The sequence below is a fragment of the Salvia hispanica genome, chromosome 4 (genome assembly GCF_023119035.1).
Source record: "Salvia hispanica cultivar TCC Black 2014 chromosome 4, UniMelb_Shisp_WGS_1.0, whole genome shotgun sequence".
NCBI lineage: Eukaryota > Viridiplantae > Streptophyta > Magnoliopsida > Lamiales > Lamiaceae > Salvia > Salvia hispanica.
Window position 1 is genome coordinate 51,168,691 of NC_062968.1, and position 21,208 is coordinate 51,189,898.

The 21,208-nt window shown below is 36.0% G+C and overlaps 3 protein-coding genes and 1 pseudogene across 11 annotated transcripts; 2 read left to right on the top strand and 2 right to left on the bottom strand.

Moving 5' to 3' along the window:
• Positions 1-126: 126 nt before the first annotated feature.
• On the bottom strand, positions 127-2,312 carry LOC125220100 (transcription factor MYB54-like). 2 transcript variants are annotated; one of them, XM_048122236.1, is made up of 3 exons: positions 2,149-2,312; positions 1,221-1,398; positions 127-984 (listed from the first exon to the last, which is right to left on the bottom strand). In XM_048122236.1, exons 2-3 carry the CDS (start codon positions 1,375-1,377, stop codon positions 425-427), a joined length of 717 nt encoding a protein of 238 aa, XP_047978193.1. In that variant the 5' UTR covers positions 1,378-1,398; positions 2,149-2,312; the 3' UTR covers positions 127-424. The 2 variants fall into 2 exon arrangements, with proteins under 2 accessions (XP_047978193.1, XP_047978192.1); XM_048122235.1 differs by lacking the exon at positions 2,149-2,312 and having other exon boundaries at positions 1,221-1,551.
• A 4,706-nt stretch (positions 2,313-7,018) lies between these two features.
• On the top strand, positions 7,019-10,096 carry LOC125221678 (scarecrow-like protein 1). 6 transcript variants are annotated; one of them, XM_048123882.1, is made up of 3 exons: positions 7,070-7,159; positions 7,502-7,533; positions 8,299-10,096. In XM_048123882.1, the coding sequence occupies exon 3, from the start codon at positions 8,452-8,454 to the stop codon at positions 9,961-9,963; it is 1,512 nt and encodes a 503-aa protein (XP_047979839.1). In that variant the 5' UTR covers positions 7,070-7,159; positions 7,502-7,533; positions 8,299-8,451; the 3' UTR covers positions 9,964-10,096. The 6 variants fall into 6 exon arrangements, with proteins under 6 accessions (XP_047979837.1, XP_047979841.1, XP_047979839.1 ...); XM_048123880.1 differs by lacking the exon at positions 7,502-7,533 and having other exon boundaries at positions 7,019-7,159; XM_048123884.1 differs by lacking the exon at positions 7,502-7,533 and having other exon boundaries at positions 7,039-7,159; positions 8,320-10,096.
• Positions 10,097-10,227: 131 nt separating this feature from the next.
• Positions 10,228-12,704, top strand: LOC125221680 (annotated as a pseudogene).
• A 120-nt stretch (positions 12,705-12,824) lies between these two features.
• On the bottom strand, positions 12,825-20,345 carry LOC125221677 (transcriptional corepressor SEUSS-like). 3 transcript variants are annotated; one of them, XM_048123876.1, is made up of 11 exons: positions 20,063-20,345; positions 19,642-19,713; positions 18,333-19,340; positions 18,103-18,222; positions 17,592-17,640; positions 17,076-17,290; positions 16,920-16,988; positions 16,645-16,742; positions 16,199-16,292; positions 14,487-14,556; positions 12,825-14,200 (listed from the first exon to the last, which is right to left on the bottom strand). In XM_048123876.1, exons 2-11 carry the CDS (start codon positions 19,654-19,656, stop codon positions 13,269-13,271), a joined length of 2,670 nt encoding a protein of 889 aa, XP_047979833.1. In that variant the 5' UTR covers positions 19,657-19,713; positions 20,063-20,345; the 3' UTR covers positions 12,825-13,268. The 3 variants fall into 3 exon arrangements, with proteins under 3 accessions (XP_047979833.1, XP_047979835.1, XP_047979834.1); XM_048123878.1 differs by lacking the exon at positions 19,642-19,713 and having other exon boundaries at positions 18,333-19,354; XM_048123877.1 differs by lacking the exon at positions 19,642-19,713 and having other exon boundaries at positions 20,063-20,344.
• Between the last annotated feature and the right edge of the window lie 863 nt (positions 20,346-21,208).

Here is a 21,208-nt window from a genome sequence, read left to right on the forward strand (position 1 = left end):
TTTTTCATACTCATCATGTATAATGTATGCATCAAATTAATTAAATCAAGATAGGCTTCTTTCATGTGTGATTCCTCGTCCACTCAAAACATATATAGAATCAGACGAAATGGCAAAATGAAATCATACAATAGAAAATTAAATCTTCCCCAAATAACTTCAAAGGTTTGAAACAATCATACAAAAGATATTAAATCTTCCCCAAATATATTATCAAAATTCAAAACTAGACCAAAATTAATCCAAACCCTACAATTATAAATGCCCTAATTAAAAAATTCATAAGGTATTAATCAACTTAACAAGATTTTTGCTACACAAAAATACCCCAACCATCAATACCTACATCGCACACCACCATGCATATCTATGCAAAGAACACAGCACAATATAACCCTAATAAAATTGATAGCATAAATATTGATCAAGAGGATATTCCCACACCAAGAAAATCTATGAACGGAACGTCTATCTTCTCGATGGATTTCTCCTCGCTCGTCCTCGTCTTCCCAAAACGGTAGGGACTAAATATGGAGAAATTGCTTTGATGATTATAACCTCTTCTTCTTCCACATAGATCAGAAGAGCAAGATGACAAGTGATTAGGCCAGCCAGAGAAGGAAGACAAAGGGAAGATTTTGTCATCACTTTTCCTTTGTGAATCATCAAAATTGATTCCACCATTTTGGAAGCTGATTTTGGATCCATACTCCTCTTGAAGCCTTGCATTATGATCTTGATGATGGGCTCTAAAAATCTTGGTAGAAAGCTTGGATTTTTGTCTTTGTGTTCTTGCCATAATAACATGCCAATGGTTTTTTACAGCATTATCAGTTCTACCAGGAAAAAGCCTTGAAATTAAAGCCCATTTGTTTCCATGTAGTCTATGAGCTGCAAGCAGCCTTTCTTCATCTTCCTCCGAGAACGGCCTTCGGTTTATTCTTGGATCAAGCTGATTAAACCATCTCAGTCTGCAACTCTTACCTACGCATCATACTTATCAATGATCAAAATCTATTCTTTGAACAAAAAAAAAACAATGTTATAAAAAAAGATTTATTTTTTAGGGTTTGGTGGCAGATTCTAGAAGAATTGAAAGGGAACTTGATTTCTCCTACCAAGTAACTGATGGAGCCTAATCTAGAAATATGTAGTTACAAATATAAATTATTTCAAGATAAATTTATCATATATATATATATGGAGTATAAGGTTATTACCTGATCTTCCTTGAAGTTTTTCAGCAATGGAATTCCAATTTTGAGGGCCATATTTTTCGACTAGCTGCCGGAGTTTTTCGTCTTCTGCAGGCCTCCAGTGGCCTCGAGGGCAAGTTCTTGGATCATCGTTTGAGCCACGACATCTAGTTTCATCCATGGAAATTTCAGCTCTTTATATCTAATATTATCAAATTTTTTTCAGAATATCAGAAAAAGGAAATCTCCAGAATGTAGAAAAGAAGAAGATATGCATCAACTGACGAAATCATGAAATACTACTTGGTTTTGCCCCACAAAATGGAATTTTACACATAGTTTTGATGAGAAAGGAAATTAAAGAAAACTACAATTCGATCGGTCTTAGTTTTAATAATGCCCCTTGAATATTAAATTGTGGTAATTAGTGACAAGTGTCCTATTGTTACTGAGATTGCTTGTCAAAAAACACATGATAAGATATTAATAATAATAATAATAAATTATTATTATTATTACACATACATATGACTATACAAGTTTGATCTTACATTTTACATACCTTCTAAGTTCTAAAGAAATGTAACGTTTTACACTTATAATGTTATACTATAAACATGCATGTTTTCATAAAATTCTAACTTTCATTTAAGTAATGTTTGGTTATAAATTATTAAAATACAAAAAATAAAATTAAATTGTTTTTTTACCAATATCAGTAATTGCTGAACTACACCATGATCATTACCCTCAAGATTTACTTAGTGGTGCAAATTAGTGTAAAATCCAAAACGAGAAACCAACAAAATAAGATGGTTATAAGTGGTAACATTATGGGGTTATACATAGAGAAAACTGGGGATTATTGCAAAACTTGGGATCAAACACATTCAATAATTAAACAATATAGAATGAAAATTTAATTCATACAGAGGAAGAATGTATATATTACCTTGGATGATCAAGAAGGAAAACCTAAATGATGAGAGACTGAAAACCTCGAAAGATTTTCTCTTAATTAGAAAGATCGATTGATCAGAAGAAAAGGAAGTCTGAAGAATTTCTCTTTGAAGCTAGATTGTCAAAATATTAAGCTATATAATGTTTCAAGCAGGCAGAATTGAATATCTTGTTATATAATTATTGCAATGGTTGGTGGCCTCTCCATGTTTCTTTTAACTATCGATACACTTCACAATTTTATATTAATAAATTTATTAGTCTCCATACACAAAATAATTTAATTTTTAGAACAAACAATAAATCTCAGAATTTTCCTTTGCTCTTAACTAACTAGATTTTCGTTTCTTTTTTGCAAGCTGAGATTTTCACATTTCTCAATATTAGTTAGGTAAAATATTATTTTTAAGGATTAATATTCTACTATAATCGACTTTCCAATTTATCAGTGATTAATGCATATATATTAGAAAAAATAAGATTTGTAAAATAGTGGCTTTAGAGTTGAAATAAGTGTACTGTCCATGCAGATGACAAGTCAAAAGAAAACTTAGAAAGAAACAAATTAAGCAAGAAAACTTAAAAAAAATGATTTCTTAACTGACTGATTATTCCCTACCCCACGAAATTAATCTCCAAAGGCATCCTCAAAAATAGTTCATCCATTCACATCAAATCTAGTTTATCTAAGAGCACAAGCCATCTCAAAAATGGTGGGTGCAAAATCAGTGTCTAAACCTTAATCAAAACTGTGGCAATATGTATGTACCACTGTCTAATCAAGAACCGCTCTGAATTTTTTTATTCCAATTTGATTGTATTGGATTTGAACATTCATAATCTTGGCATGAAAAACTACTAGTAATATTATGTAAACTTCATAATATTTCAGTTAGGTGCCTAAATTCTTGTAAGATGGTAGAATTTTTTATTTATTTTTTATTTTTTGGGGAGGGAGCTAGTCATTTAATTTGTTACACTTGAAAGGGATCTTCTATAAAAGTGTTAGAGATTAAAAAAAATGCTCCAATTTGGTCATATATATGGTGCTCAAGATCTCTCAGATGTCATATCAACTAGAAAAAATGTTATAGAGATAATAAATTAAATAGAGAATGCAGCAACCTATCAAGACTGTAACTTCATGGCTACAACGTATATTCCACAAGCATGAAAAATGGATCTCAGTTAGTAAAAAATGAATAAATTTGCATAGAAATTGGATAAGGAAAAAAAGAATACCTAATTAAGCAAGGCTGGGAAAAGGATAAAAGAAAAGGATGGTGCCGGATACAAAGGTTTGGAATACTTGAAAAGGTAAAAAATAATAACAGTACCTTAATTAATTGATCCAAATTATTTTAATTATCTCATATTTCCACAAGAAATCCATTTTAGAAAATGCACTCTCATAAACTTAAACCTCGACAAACAAACTTTGACCCAACACTCTACCATATTCAACTCTAATATTACCAACTTCTCACGATTCACATTAGTTATTTATGTGTGTGAATGGGGCAATGTGCCTATTCAATAACTTTTATTTTCCAAATATTATTAGGAAAATAAACACTAATACTATTATATACTAAATAAAAATATAAAGCTAGTTTCCTAATAACAATTTTAATTACTGTCAGATCTGTTTGAAAAAAAATATTTATTCCACTTATCGAAGCAAACATTTTTTAAAAATAAATTAGCTGATGATTAACACTTAATCAGCAGTCCTTTTTACAATCAAATGAATCACTTAATTCAACCAAAAGGTTGCGTGTCATCCACCACAAAAACTAAATACAAAAAGTAAGCAATTTTCAAAAGAAGTAATCCATATATATAGAATGTAAGGGTTTAAATGGAGGGACAGACTTTTCTTGTTGAAATTCAGTTAATACCAACCCCTATTTAATTTTGATTAAAAAGTAATTACGTTTAGTTAATTAATTAAGAAAATTAACTATACGTAGTTAGTTGAATTTTTGTATCTATCATTCCTTAATTCCAATAGATTGTCAATCCTTATCAGTTAACAATATCATTTCATTCTCATTTTAAGGTGGAGTATTTGGAATTAAGATTGTGACACTTTAGCTAACTTTTATGTCATTATATTATGGATCTAGATGTCATGAAATGATTAGGCAAAATCAGAAATTTTTGGACGAGTCTATTTTCTTTTATGCATCATTTGTAGGTAAGGTAATTTAAATTAGTAGGAAACAATCATTTAGTTTGTTATTGCAGCAAAAGGATATTAATTCCACGTGAATAAAATGTTGATCGGACTGAATAAAATACTAACAATTTTATTTTAAACTAAAAATTAGGAACCATTTTCATTCTTGTGAAGATTTACGATAGATTCGTCACTTTTATTATTGAATGAATTCATGGTTGGGGATTTGGGGTTCAATTCGGAAGTTATTGTCAATAATAAAGTATTTAATTATTATTATTATTCAAACAGTAATATTGATAAATGAAGAAAGACTGATTCATCAATATTCATGATTATGGGTACGAAATTAAAATTGGTTGATCCTATTACGCCGCCATTCTTGTTAATTCATTGGGTTAATGATCTTTTATAAAGAAAACAAATACTATATGTTTGAGGAGGTTTAATTGGTTAGTAGTTAGTACCAAAATTATTCTTCAAAGACTTACCAACATGCTTTATCTTTTATTTACATCAATAGTCCTAAATAATAATGGGCTTTTCAGCCCATTTATGTAATTCAGCCCATCAAGGACAAGATTTACAATTTATAATGATTTACCAATTAAACTATGTTACACTATTGATTAGCTAAAGATAAAAAGTGGCATACACGTTTATTTACAATTTATTTAAGTAAAGCATAAAAAGGACAAGATTTACAATTTATTTAATCAAAGCATCAAAAAATTCGTTTACTGCAATTATATAAATAAAAGTAATCTTTCTAGTAAAAGAACATGGAAATAAAAAGTGGCATACACGTTTCATGAAAATGAAAAGAGACATAGGCAACATAATTAATTAAGAATGACAAACGTGTGATGCAATTATAGGGGACCTTTTAGACCTTAATTTCAGTGTGTGATTTAGCTTTTGGCTCATTTAGTCCACCGAGCTAGCTCAAATTAAGTTCGAACGTTAAGAATTATGATTAACAATTTCAAATTAATGTGATAAAGTTCCAACCCAACTGGCCTATTTTCAATTAATCCGTAACATGAGTGTATGATTCATCCCCACCTTTTAATTAAAACATTAAAAAAAAGTTACGTTTTAAGAATAACTAGTATCACAACTATGCTATATACGTATTAATGTATTTTTAATACAAAATTTTTAATTAATTAAATAAAATTAGAATTAATATTAACAATGAACAATATGAGCAACAATTTTAGTTATATGAGAATAAAAAATTTATACAAATCAACATTGAAGCATAATAAATTTTAAAACAAATCACATAATATAATGTATAAACATTAAATCATGGAATAGAAAGATAAAATTCTCTACAATAAAGAATTAAACACAATGGATAATTATTCATTACTTTTTCTAAAAAAATTATACACTACATTAACTTTAAAATTAAAATCACGTGCTATTATAGCGGACAAAACCTAATTGTAGAGACTGCATGGAAGGGTCTACAAGGGGAGGAACAATTTCAATGGGGCTTGTACAAGATCTTGGATAAAGAGCTCTAGCAGCAATTGCAGCAGAGTGTAGAAAAAAGAAAAAGCTTGCCTAGACCAAATGGAAGCAAGAGAGCCCAAATCTGCGGAGCAGAAGAGAAAGATATATCAGAAGCCATAGCTGCAAAATGAGCTGATCCGGTAAGATCTCCGTTCCTTCTATCAAACACTTGTTTTCAAAGTTTTCTTAATTGGTAAATATAAATAACCACCCATTAACTCCCCCACTAACTTCAAATAACTCCCCACTAACTTTAAATAATTATCCACTAATTTAACTACCAAGTAATTGTACAGTTTTATTTAAATAATAATATCTATTTTAAATGTATATTTCCCTAAATACCCCAAAACTCCCCTTTTATATATTGTATAGATTATAAAATATACTTATTCGTTTCATGTTAGTAGAATCGTATTCCTTTTTTGGGACATTCTAACATAATAGAGTCTTCTATAGTTTGCAAAAAGCAATACACACTCTCTCATACTTTATTATCTCTTACTTTATTTTCTTCACTTCACGTATCTATTTCTTAATCTCCTTGCTGAAAAGAAATGTCTCTATTAAAATGGAATAGAGCGAGTACAAAATTAAGTATTTCAAGAATCAATTAATTTTTAAAAAATTCATTAATTCATAAATAAAAAAAATAAATCTAATTCGTACTTTTAAAAACGCGATCGAGAATAAGACCAATCACGCATCCTCAACATTAAATTACGGGAAAAAGGAAAATGACTTAAAAAATTAAGATTAGACAAAAAAAAATGTAAAATACACAAATTAATTAATTAATCTGTCTATTCCCCATTGTCTTTTCCCCACCAATAGAATATGACACGTCAACGTGAGTCCTCTGCCTTGTAGATAATACCGAACTTAAGCAATAGCAAATAAAATAGTTTAGGATTCTTTTAGGAAATTCTAAAATAAATTGTCTTTTGTCTTTATAAATATGATAATCCGTAGATTTTATCTTCTTTAACTTTATTTTATATTTTATTTTTGCTCAGCTGCATTATTTTACGTTTTACGGGTTTACCTATTGTATGTTAGTTAAGCTGACGAATGCCAAAATATTAAAAAAATCTTCATAAATTTACCCAAAAACACAAAACATGACATAAATATATACGCACTATAGACACTTTACTAATCCAACAAATGAACGAGTCTAAGTCAGAGATTAAACTAAGGATAGAGGGCAAAAGCAGAACAATTAGGAGTGCTAACAAAGGAATTTTATTTCATTTAAACTAATGGAAGGTTCTGAAAAGGAGATGGAATAGTGGAGGTAAGTTCTCATTTGCTTTCTTGGATTTTCAGTATACTTTTAACTTTTGCATTGGAATGTTCTGCCTTGATTTTGAAAAAAAAAAAACAATCTTTAAGGAAGGTTTGGATTGCATAGCCCTCTTTTTGAAGGGTTGTTACAAATTCTTGATTGTAAAGTTTCAATCTTTAGTATAAATTGGACTTTTGATTTGTTCTGACAAACTGCAAATTTTATAATGTAAAAACATATCACCCCAAGATTATATATTTGTATTGCCTCACAACTTATCAGTGGTCAAAACCCCAGAAGCTGTTTTCCCCTCAAACCCAATTTGAATATATCTGTTTCTTAAATTTGCAGATTTGATTTGTGGGATTTTCTTGATTTAGCAGGTGAAATGAATTAATCTTTTGTTTCTGATTTATGTGGCCCTTTTTTGATGGAGGTGATTTTGAGGTAATCGTTGTTTAGGTTGAGCTTTGAGATTCCGTTTGTGGATAAGAAATGGTGGGAATTTTTTGTTGATTAAAGCAAGGAAAGGAAAAAGGTTCTTTCATTCTGTGCTGTGAAGAATTTTTTACAACTTTTTTGTGTGTTGTTTATCTTAGCATATGAGTTTTCCTTCTCAGAGTTCAATGGTTAGTTATGGATTGGATAGTGATAGAAGTTGTGGCACAACATATCGAAAAACGAGCTTAGAAGCACGAATTATGATTTATGCAGTAATTTGACATTGTTTAGCTTAATCCCTTTGTAAAACTCTTGTCAATCCTTATTTTAGATGTTGTTTTAGGATAGATGAATTGATCTGCTTGCTGGAAAGAACTGTGTAGACTGTAGCACGAAAATGTCGAGACTTGTCAAGATTTTCATAACTGAGTAAACCATAGTTGAAGAATGCATATGGAGAGGGAAGGCAAATCATGTTTTAGTCAATCTATAATCTATTTGCCTTACCTTGCTACATAGTACATGCATATTCAATATTCATCATGCTTGAGCTTTGTTGAAGCGTTGCTACTTCTTTAGGTCGAAAACAAAGTGGGACGATCACCCCTAGTCCTCTTTTGAATCTATAATAGATGTTTAGATGTACAATGATGCTTGATTCTGTTCAGCTAACTTGTTCTTCCTTTTCTTTTATCATCCAAATAAAGGAACTAATAAGATCTTGCCAGCTTTTGAACACGAGGCTTTAAGTTATCGGAACGAAGATCTGCCAACTTATTGGTGCCGGTGGTCTGTCCTCTGTCGGGTGTTTTGCTCTTGAATACTGTTTTGCTATTTCAACAACAATCTTGAAGTTAAGGATGCCTTTAGTAAGACCTGCTGCAGTTATGGGAAGCCATGGGTGTTGCTCGGTGAAGGATGCGGATATCACCTCTGAAACATCAATGTCCATGTTTGGCTCGGATGCTACGTGTACCACTCAATCTTCGAGTGGTGAACTTGAATATGAATTGGATAGTGAAAGTCAAGACGTGGTTGGCTACGACAGTGACAAGATGAAACTAAAGCTTCAAGAACTCGAGAAGGTTCTTCTTGATGATAATGCTGCCAATGATGACAACCTGAGTATGGAAATTGGAGGTGGGTTGTCCGACACCACATGTTATGCCTTACATCACGACTCAACGATGGAATCTTCGTCTTCAGAATCCGTTCTTAGCATCATAAGTACCCCTAGGGAGTTATCATTCACTACTCCAAAGAGCTTGCTTTTTGAGTGTGCTGCTGCAATCCAGAACGGGTACTGCCATGAGGCGTCGCAGATGATAGATGTTCTCCGGCAGAGGGTCTCTATCCAGGGAGAACCGTCTGATCGAATTGCAGCTTACATGGTGGAGGCACTGGTGGCTCGAATGGCCACATCTGGAAGAGGTATTTACAAAGCTTTGAAATGCAAAAGCCCGCCCTCATCTGACCGGCTTTCTGCAATGCAAGTCCTCTTTGAGGCGTGCCCGTGCTTCAGATTTGGTTTCATGGCTGCAAATGGAGCGATACTGGAGACGTGTAGATACGAAACGCGAGTCCACATTATCGACTTTGATATCAACCAAGGGAGTCAGTATTATACACTGCTGCAGACACTGGCCGAGACTCCTGGTAAACGGCCTCATGTGCGATTGACGGGCGTGGACGACCCGGAATCAGTCCAGCGCAGCGTAGGAGGGCTGAATATAATAGGGGAGAGGCTCATGCAGCACGCCAAAGACTTGCAGCTCTCGTTCGAGTTCCACGCTGTGGCTGCAGAAACGGCTCTGGTTTCCCCATCAATGCTGGGCTGCCAGCCAGGCGAAGCATTGGTCGTGAACTTCGCCTTTCAGCTCCACCACCTGCCTGACGAGAGTGTGTCAACTACGAACCTCCGAGACCAGCTGCTCCGGATGGTTAAGAGCTTGAGACCAAAGCTTGTCACTCTAGTCGAGCAGGATGTGAACACAAACACCAGCCCGTTCTTGTTGAGATTCGCTGAGGCGTATAATTACTACTCTGCAGTGTTTGCATCTCTTGACGCTACTCTTGGAAGGGACAACCAGGACCGGATAAACGTGGAGAAGCACTGTCTGGCTCGTGATATCATCAACGTCGTTGCATGTGAAGGAGAAGAGAGGATAGAGCGGTATGAGGTAGCCGGGAAATGGAAAGCGAGGATGAGCATGGCTGGTTTCAACCCGCGGCCGATCAGTGGGAACGTGTACGGTGAGATCCAGAAGCTCATAAAACAATACTCGGACCGGTACAAGGTTAAGCGAGAGACGGGCACGCTCCATTTCGGGTGGGAGGACAAGATGTTGATCCTCAGCTCGGCGTGGACCTGATGAATATTCGCCGAGATATCCAAAGGTTTGATGGCATATTTGTAATGATAGGTTTGGGCTTCAGTTGTGGAAACATCTCAAACACAAAACTCTTCCATCATTCTCTTTATGTGGAGTATTTGTTTTAACTGTTGATGCAGTTCATCATTGACCAAAATTTCATAGTTTAAACACTCACAATCACATACTAGTTGTAATGGAAATTGAGATTACTTTATGAAATCATCAGTAATAGTAGCATTTGCTGGCTTAACAAGTTTATCCAACAATAACAAAATCATAACCTGTATATGGTTAATGAAACACAAAATGCATATGCGTCTTTAAAGGATCCTATCATCAAGCAGTGATGTTCTTGTAATGCACTGGCAAAAAATAAAAATTACAGATTAATTTGAAATATTGATAAAAACATTTACACCTCAATTTGAAATTTTATAACAGCTCATTTAATTGGTTTTCATTTATTTTTGGAGGACTCTGAAAACCGTACACCGACCACCGTTGATCAGCGGCATAGATATGTCGACAACACTGGTGCAGCCTGTAGGCCAGAAGAGGTCGTGCGTCTCAAGAAACACGCCAACCGCTTCGAAATACAAGAACAAAGTCCTCTCTTGGCGTTTATGCTATTTGGTGCTCTAGGCCATGGAATTGGATTTTCTCTCTTATCGTACATGATCGATTGTTACTAACCTAATTCTTGAAAAGGATGAGTAGCTTTTTTGATGAGGTTTTAGGTGTTGATTGCATAAATGAGGGTTTCCACTTAATGTTTGTAGTTTGAATGCTGATATTTGTGTTGCAGTCACACACCGTATACTCGAATGTTTCGAAAGGTGTTCTACCTAAGTCCAAGCATTTGGGACGGATGATCAACCTAAAGTTTGTTTGGAGGTTCGTATGTTATGTGTTTCTCGATAGGAATTACGATTCACTCTGCCAACCGTGACTCCTTGTTGACTGCGTCTTTCATGCTCTATATATAAGTGTATTGTATGGCTCTATAGCACAGTTGTAATATCTTATAGATCATAGATTAAACAAAATAGGCTGTAATTTAGTTATACTAGTAGTAAAGATGTCTAGGTGATCGAAAATTATAGGAAAGGATGGTATTCAGCCTATTGCGAATCATGAATTAAAGGGGTGATGTTTGAACACAATAGTGGATTGATGCAATTATGGAATCCATGTGGGTTTTGTGCAATAGAACAAACATGATCGTTAGCTTTTGTGCGCTGGTTTTAGTTGTTGAAGGGTTTCCGTTTATATTGGTTCTGTTTGTACTGCAGATATTGGAGAAAGGAGAGCTGCAAGTTGCAGGGAAGGAGAGGGACTCCCAATTATCTAGTCAATTCAGGGATATTGCCACCATAGTTATGCAGAAGACGTATAACCCTGAAACTAAACGACCTTACACCATAAGCATGATCGAGCGGCTAATGCATGACATACATTTTGCTGTGGAACCAAATAGCAGCTCCAAGAAACAGGTGCACTATAGGCTTCCATTTCCTTTGAATTCTACTACATCCTACCCCTGTGTATCCTTATTTTCTTTTTCTAGTCTTTTTTACACTACCCGGCTGTCATATGCGTAACACAGTTCCAATTTCCAAATGTTTTACAGGCATTAGAAGTCATACGCGAGCTTCAAAAGCAGTATCCTATCAAACGATCACCCATGAGACTGCGATTAACTGTACCAGAGCAGAACATGCCATCGCTTCTGGAAAAGATCAGTGGTTGGAATTCAACCATTGTTTCAAGAGAAGAATCAGGGAGTCAGCTGTCGGTTGTAAGTCCGATATCTCAACCTACAACCACTTTCTTCTATCAAAGCCATGCGAAAAGTTGAATGCTCGTTTCTCCTGAATGTTACCTATGTGGATTAGATATAGGGTAATAGGAGGAACATCGATGACTCTCTTAGCATAATGTCAAAAATAATGTAACTGAAAGCTCGATTATGGAATATTCAAGATTCTAGATATCGTATGGTAGCACACAACTGTGAATTGGTAATATTTTTGTGCTCTTTGTTTGGCATGGACAACTAACTAAATCTATTTCTTCTTGGTGGCAGATTTGTGAACTGGAACCAGGTCTTTTCCGCGATTGTGATGCTTTAGTGGGAGTCTGCAGGGAAGACTGGACATTCTTGCAGTGAATGTGCATTTGGATAGTGATACACATGTTGATCACTATGATGATCTGGAGGAGGAATCATCAGGCACGCAGGTTACCTCTAATGCCCCCGTTATTAAACTGAGCAAAAAACTGCAGAAGCAAACAATTTCTTCGGAAGAGGGAGAGGTTAAACAGCAAAAATGCAACACCTGCACTGCTTTTGTTGGTGATGCAAAGGAGTATAGGGAGCACTTCAAGAGTGAATGGCACAAGCACAATATGCGACGGAAGACGAGGCAGCTCCCTCCCCTAAGTGCTGAAGAATGCAAGGGTGACATGGAAATCGTCGAGTCCAAAGCTGATCTCAAGGACTACTCATTCTGACTTGCTATGAATTATGTTGTTGAACTGCATATGTTGATAGAGTACATGCAAAGTGTCTTTCTTGATGTTACGACTCCTGTATTCTGAAATAGAGGGTATGATCCTATGAAATCATTGCTATTCTGCTATTATCCATAAACTGATTGTTTCCGACTGAATACTCCCTTTGTCCGTTTATATGAGTCTCATTTTGCCGTTTTAGTTCATCTGAAGTCTCATTCCACTCGCAGTTCTCAAAATCCATAGCATGAGATGTATTGTTTAAACTAGGTGCAAAATGCAACCAAAAAGAGGAAAAACGACCAACATTAAGATTAATGACTAAGCAAAGAAGGTGAAGAGAATAACTGTAAGAACCCCCCAAAACTTTGCCCACAAACTGTTTTTACTTTCAATTTTGAGGTGGGTGTTGCCTAACAACTTACAACTCAAATAACCTACAACATGCCATTTTCTGCAACTAGTAAAATAAAGAGTATAGAAAAATGAAAATTGGTTGGTGAAAACTGTAATGAGAAATTCTACAATAACCTTTGCTCAGATGGAAATCCAAACTATATACACTCACACACAGCCAAGAGTCAGTTGATGAGCCACAGCACGGCATAAGCGGCTGAGAGGATAGCTGCTACGAAGTCAGTTGAGGTTGCTCGTAGTGTTCCCCTCAACACAGTTTTAGGGTGGATAGAATGTTGTTAGATCAAATCCCATATGCATCTTTCCCAACACCACCAGGGACATGATCTTAAGCTGCACAAACAGCCGATACCATATGAATGTCGAAGCAATCAAGGAGATGATTTCCAGTCAAACTGAAGATCATGGAACCCATTGACTGTCCCCATTCCATTATGCAACTGGCTGCCTAAATCTTGTTGTTGGCTCAAGCTCTGCTCCCGTGTCATTGGCAAACCTAATCTGCCATTCACGGGCATGGTGTTATTGCCAACCGCTGATCGGACCCCATTTGCCAAGGTGGATTGGCCATGTCCATTGCTGAGGCTCCCAAATCCCACACCACCCATCGAATGGTTGCCAGTGGCTACTCCATGACCTGCCAAACTGTTGATGCCGTTCATAGCAGCACTGTTGTTTGCTGACGACATTCCATTAACATTTTTCATGTCACCGCTCGTTGCTCCTGTACCCATCATGCCAGCCCCTCCAAGCTGTGAAGACATCATCATGTCATGTATAATTTTCTGTACCGAGCTTTGTGAATCATGTGCATCTGCGTCACCAGATAGAGAAGGTTGTTGCATCGAAACATTTGGTGAGTTTGCAGGAGCTCCTGATAAACCACCACCATATGGAGATGGCTGTGGGTTATTAGAAGATGATGGTCCAGGTGATTGGAAAGGGGAAGGAGCAGACTGAGATTGTCGCATTGTGATTGAAGAGCCCGGGGATTGCATCTGTACACTAATACCTCCTCCGTGGGGACTGTTTGCATTAGAAACAGGGTTTTGATGTCGGGAGTTGATCGAATTCTGGTGAAGCAGCACGGCAATGTTGCCAGTAGAAGAAGTTGTGGGCCCTGTGTTTGTAGTGTTACTCACACTTGGCATGCCATTACTAGCAGCAGCAAGTTGCATAACAGCAGCTTGTCCAGGATTGCTTGCATTTTGGCCCATCATTTGCTCCTGCTGCTGACCCTCATTTCGCTGAGGTTGACCTTGAAACCCAGCTTTTGTTCTTTGAGGAAATTTGGTCAAGCTCTCTGGAAAACGAAAAATTTGCTCATAAAAAAAAAGTAGTATAAAATGAAAAGGACAGATAATAATAACACTGGAGACCGATTAACTGCAAGAAAGTTTAGAACTGATGGATATTTAAGGCATATTAAGAATCAAGCAGAAATGGAAGGTTTCATGGCATTAACTAACGAAACGGAAAGTGACTCAGAAATAGCACAAGCGGAAACCTAAGTTACCTAACCCTCATGTATTGACTTGAATGCAGATTTTTACAGATTTACTATCAGATTATTGAATATTCAAGCTTACCCATAGGACCTGTTCCAGTTCCACGGCTATAATCTATAAGATCTTTCATGCTATTCACCACTTCTGATATCTGCAATTTGATCAGAAACATAAGTATATGCCAAATGATCATTAAAGGGCCAAACAGCAAATGAAATGATGTTACTTAACACCACTATCGAATGTGATTCCATCAGAAAACATCAGCCAGATGCCATCCACGGGTGAGAAAAGAAAATGAACCACAGCTGTAGCAATGCATTGTCGGGCATTTATGCAAGAGCCAGAAGAGTTTGGATGTTTGTCTATATATAATTATCTACATTTCCCTTAATTGAAAACTGATGGAGATGAGAACATTAATTATTTGATTCATCCAAAGTCTTGGTACAATCCTCCTATGCAATAGCTCCCCAGAGAGCCTGCGCACATCACTCACAGTGATCTCCTACATCAAATCAATTTCCTATCTCAATATTTATTGTATTGCGGGTAACGCATCAAGAAATAATTCACCTCTGTCAGCGCAACCTACAACATTGTGTTCCACCTTGGTCTATTCGTTGGGATGATTCGGACAAGGAGACATTCATTATAAAAAAATCTTTTAGCAACTTTGGACGAAGATAATGCTAGTTTGATAAAACTGACTACATGGGTCCTCCAATTTACGATGATGGCCCATCTATGTTGCAGGATGAGATTTTATCTCCTGTGTTGTGTTTTTACTTGTTGGACATGCTTCAGTGGTGCATTACACTTGTTTCTCTCCCGAGTATCGGTGATGATGTTCACCGTCACAAATTATTTTAGTCCACATGCACTAACAATGGAAGTCATAATGTGAGGTGCACTTGAACCTATGTTCTAGAGATGAGAGGGTGTTAGATTTGAGGGTGAATCCAACTCATTTAAGGGAAAATGGTGGAGATGAGATTATTATTTAGTTAATTTAATTTATTATCATATTATTCTTGTTACTTAATTTATGTGTATTGCTTGATTTAGGATTTATTCCTAATGCATTAGTTTCTTTTGTTTATGGCCACATAGCAGCCTATATATGGTTTGTTGGACATCAAATTTGGATGGTGGAGTATTAATAAAGTTTTAAGTTTTATTTTGTTCGTTCTCGATATTCTTCTTCAAGAATCAACGATTTGTGTTCATAGTGTTTTTCAGTATTCATCTTGAATTAACGGAATTTCTCTTTTATATCAACATGATTCCGGAATTCTATAGAATCGATGGAATCACTTGTGTTCTTCCCTCATTGCTCTCGAATCAACTGAGTAACACTATAACTCATATGCTTCCATGCATCAAATGCAGGTAATTTGTTTTACCTTCACCAACTTCTGCAAATCTACGTAGAAAATGAAATTATAGTTCCAACATGTTCACATTCTTATCATGGATTAAAGTAGGCCATTAATTATAGTAATACTTTGTTAGTAGACTTGCATGCAATAAATTGCACTATGTTCATACATTTTCGTTTTATTTTCTGTGCCTGGAGTTCGCAAGGCAAGCGCCTTCGCTCGTGCCTTACACCTTTCATGTTGAGCCATCGATAATTATATGCTTCTGATTATTATACCTCAAACTAAGTAGGAATCTAATTTGCTGATGAAATCTAAGTACTTTATAAGCATATCATTGAGTGCTCAAAATTCAATCACCATTATCAAACAGTCCCAGCAAGACACTAATGAAAGAGAAAACCACATTACCTGCAGGCACCGCACATATCTCTTGGTATATCCTAAATCGTTTACTAGTGGAACTTCCAATGCTTTAGCAAGCTGACGAGCTGAAGCCACAAACCTGGAATGCAAAGTGGATTTACAAATGAATAGCAGTATCAAGAAACCAGCCATATCATAAAGCAAGCTGCAATGCATTTGACATGAGATGGACCGCCGCCTAAGAGTTAAAGAAGCTCTCTGTAAAATGACTTTTTAAGCATTGAGAGTCTGGGAGAGGCTAAGGTTTTCAGCATACAGCCATTTATGTTATATACTCCACAATGCAACAGAAAAACATACTATAATAAATTAAAAAATAGCACTTATTTTCCACCCGAACATACAAAAAGAACACATGGAGTAAATGTGCGAAGCTGCAGTTAATACATACATTCATATCAAGATTTAGGAGATTAGTATTTCCAACTCACGTATTGCAGTTATTTTGTAGCTCAGAAACAGATGAGCTGGAGGATGTATTTGAGGTAGCAGCCTGGCATTTTTGGGCAGCAGCACCAAGTTGACTAACCTGCAATTCAATAGTAACCTAGTCAATACATAGTACAGTAAAAAATGAAGACACTGGTTTAGCATATCAGCCAATAGGACTGATGGATGAAGAATCCAGCCTTAACCAGACTATTTCAGAATAAGCTAGCAATCATAGTAATAAATTTGTTCAAATATGGCATGTAATATAGACAACCTGGGGAATCAGCAATCTTCTAGGAATAAGCTCTTCATGACGTCGAGCACAAAACTCCCACGAGCATATCTGCCATTTAGTTGAGAGAACAGAGAGTAAACAAATAGCAGTTCAAGGTAAAACAACAAGACAGTAGCTGTTTGTGTGTAGAGCAACCTTAAGGTCAGGAGAGAAAACAATTCGAAGCTGACCGTCTCGAACAACGCGAAGTTGCTCAAAGACGCTCTCCTGTATCGCTTTTGCATAATCCAGAACAATTTGGCCAGAAGAATTCTGATACTCCCGAGGCATGTCGACATATAGGAGTTCTTCTAAAGTACCGCTTTCATATTTTATTTTGAAGAGTCTGGGCAGTACCTCTGCAGTTGCCTCTGGCAGATGTAGAAAACAACATCAACTGACAAATAAATACATAGTAGTATTAATCTACTTACAGCAATTTTCTAATTCAAGAATCTAGATAGTTGTGTTCTATTTTTCCATCAGTCTGGGAGGTGAGGATAGGGATATTAGACATTCTGAAGAAGTTAAAGGAGCACTAAGCTGGAGCCAATAACATCATGATTACTGTAAAAGAACAGTGAAGCAAACACCACACCAAGCAAAGAACTGTAGAAACAGTATGAAACTATAACATAATTTTAGTATTGCCTAACAATGAAGAAAACACACCGAATCCACGACCAGGCCTGCGATTGCAGATTTCACAATGCCAAATATCCTGCACCCAAAACCAATAGTTAAATTGCATGCAATGGCTAAAAGATGAAGTACATTAACAACAATATCTCAAAAACACTGGAGTAGAACAATAATATTTTTGTCTGCAACCACTTTCAAGAACTGCGTTATAACACAGACTACTTTTGCAAAAGCAATCTATGATCTTTAGATAATTTTCCAAAATGTTTCATAATTATATTTATACAATAAATATTAAGATTTCAGTGCATAAAAAGTAAAAAGTGAGGAAATCAATGTAAGTAAAAACTTGAACTTTTGGTATGCAAATTAGACATACGCAAACATAGGGGAAATTTTTAAATATGATAGCTAAATCCTACTAAAACTATAAAAAGATTTTGGCAAATTTGCAATAGTTATTATAGTACCAAAAATGGAATAAACTAAAAAAGGGAAGTCCCTCCCAAAGTAGCATTATTAAGTATAAAATTGAACAGACCTGAGGGAAAACTCCGTTAGTTTGACGACCACTTCCATACATTGAGACACACCATTTTTTCTTTGCATTAGGTACAAAATATTCAGCTACAAATTTCCTCCAGAACTCAATACTGTTGTCCTACAATACAAGGGAAGCAAGTCTCTTCTGTCAAACTAATCCAGATTCCCAAATACTATATAAAGTCTTTCTCTAAACAATAAATAACTAAATCGGTCAAATTTTCTTACTTCAGGTCTATGTTGCTGCTGGTACATATAATGAGTTAGCCTTCTGGCACACGTTCCAGGCTCATACACAGGTTTTACAGGGGGCCTAATAGGCAAATTCTGGTTTTGAAACTGAGATTGCAGCTGGGATCTTTGTTGAGGCATGGATTTTAATAGTTGATGTTGCTGAATTTGCATAAGCCTCTGTTGTTGCAAAATCTGTGCAGCCGCACCTGCCTGAGAGGACTGTCTTGACAGGAGGTGATGCTGCTGGTGTTGCTGATGCATAAACAGAGACGAGTCAGACTGCTGGGGTGCCATCTTGACAGGACCCAAGCCTCTCATATTGTGTAGTTGCTGAGGTTCCAATTTCACAGGACCAAGGTTACGCATAGTTTGCAACTGCTGTGGTGCTTGCTCATTAGTTACTTGAGGTTCCAACTTAAGATGGCCACCGCCTCCTAATCCAGCATGCATTCCTTGATATTGCTGTTGCTGCTGCTGTTGTTGGGTATTGCTCGGAGCAGAAAACTGCTGCTGATTATGTTGGAAATTCTGAGCATCAATCTGCTGAGCTTGTTGCTGGTCCATCAACATTTGGCCGCTTGAATTATTTGAGAACTGCTGCTGGCCTTGAGCTTGACCGGATGAATTTGGGTTCAATGCCATGGGTGAAGACATATAAGATGAGGAAGGCTGATTGTATCCCATCCCGTTTCCGATGCCAGAAAGTGGATCAGACTCTGCCCCGCCATCAAGAAGCCCTCTCTGGGTGATACCAGGGCCAGAACGCGGGGCCCCATTTCCAAATGACTGATGGAGCATAGACACATTGGGAACATTCCCAATCGGGTTCATGTTATTAAACTGATTTCGGGGCGACACCAGAGATGGAAATGCATTTTGAGAAGGCATGCCATTGCCACCCCCCTGACTGCCCAAAAGCCCGGAATTTGCTCTTAACAAAGAAGGTGGAACTGGCTGGCCTCCACCAAGTGGGGCTGGAGGCCCCTGCGGCACCATTTTCCGCTGAAATCAACACACTTCAAATTACAAGACTCTTAAGATATCGATACCAAGCTTACACCACCTCAATAACATTTATAGCATTCGCAACAGTAAAGTGCGACAACAAGTACAAAGTCAGAAAGATAGTTCAATTTGCTAAGTATTTAGACATACAATCGACTAATGCTAGCATGTTGGTCTACTATCCAACTAAAAATGAAGAACAATCAAAAGAGCAGGGATATAAGCCTCATGCATGAGGGCTGCTTCTCATAAATAATGCTAAATGTTAAAAATCTACTATAAATTAGGAATGGCTAACTTTGTCGCCGGACATTCTAAGTACACTCCTCTTCTATTTTAATCATACTCTATCATCAACTCCTATGAAACCCTGCAAAATGCAGTGAATTCAAGTCAAGTCACTCACCAGCAACCCTAAAATAGCAAGTAAACGGCATAAATCTAATTATTACTGCATCAAAGGAGCTCAATCAATTAACAAATAAGGAAAAATATGGGCGTAAGAAAGTATTGAGGAACTAATTAAACCTAACATACGATATACGACAGTGAAAAGGATAGCGCATCAAACCCTAGAAATCTAGTCAGAACAGAAAAAAATCACTCGATCCAACGCATTACTCTATTAGAGCATGCAAAACAGCCAACAGATCAGTAATTGTATAGGAAACAAAAATTCAAATCGAGAAAACAAACATGGCAATGAAGCAGCGACTTACCGAAGTAGGATTCCGATTTCAACGCTAGCGTCACTGAAATCCGCGAAATTGAGATTAAGTAACACTCACTACTTCTTTACTCTCTTTAAGAGTTCAATTAACCAGATAAATCAATTCAGCTTCCCTCCGAATACACGAAATCGAGAATACAGAGAGGTATGTTTAAGTGTGCAAGTAAACAGCTGCCAAAAAAAGTCTCCTGAAAATCTAATACACGAGTTTTATAGAGTGAGCTTTTTAGAGATGCAACAGAGAAGAGAGAAGAGTTGTTTGATCTGTGTGTGCTGGGGCTTTTATTGCGGACGTCAAAATGGTATTACATCGGATTCAATATTGTCTCTCACGTTTCTTTCTTTCTCCATTCTTTTTTCTCACTATTCAACTCGCATCTCATCTCCATCTTTTCTTTACTATGGATATTATTACAATATATTTAATCCATAATTAAAAATATACTCATCCATTTCTATTTTTTAGAGTATAAAAAAACTCAAACCATTCAATAAATTTTTTATAAAAAAACTCAAACCATTCAATAAAGACAAAGGAATAAGTTTTAAGAAAATTGAAGTATATGCAAGGAAGCCAAAAGCATAAAAGCACAAAAGCAAGAAACAATGTAATATCATAATGTAATAAAAATCTACGAACAAATAATAATTCATTTACATATAAGCTTAGGCATCCCATAGGCGAATAGAAAGAGGAATTGTTTATGAAGTTGTGCCAATTATCTATTCGGGGATGGGAAATCAAGTTAGAGTATTCTGTCATAAAATCATTTATCGTCGTCGGTAGGATAGGTTTGATTTTCGTACCTTTATTTGTTGCATCCATTTCATAGTATATTTGTTCACTCAGTTTTTTCGTTTTTGGTTGTTAAAAAAATTAGTCATTTTTTTTATTTTTAGTAAGCTTTTTCTTCTGCTAAGTTGTATCACAATTTTCAGTAATGATTATTTAAACATTTTTCTCTCTATATCTAATGAATTGTATATATAGTTGATGCGAACTCCACGACAATGCAACACCAGATGGACAGTTGAAGGAGGAAGAGGTATCGCACGAAGAGGAAGAACCGAGGCAGAAGGAACATGGCGGAGGAACAACAGCCAAGAATCTTAGACTGAGAAGACAAATCAAACC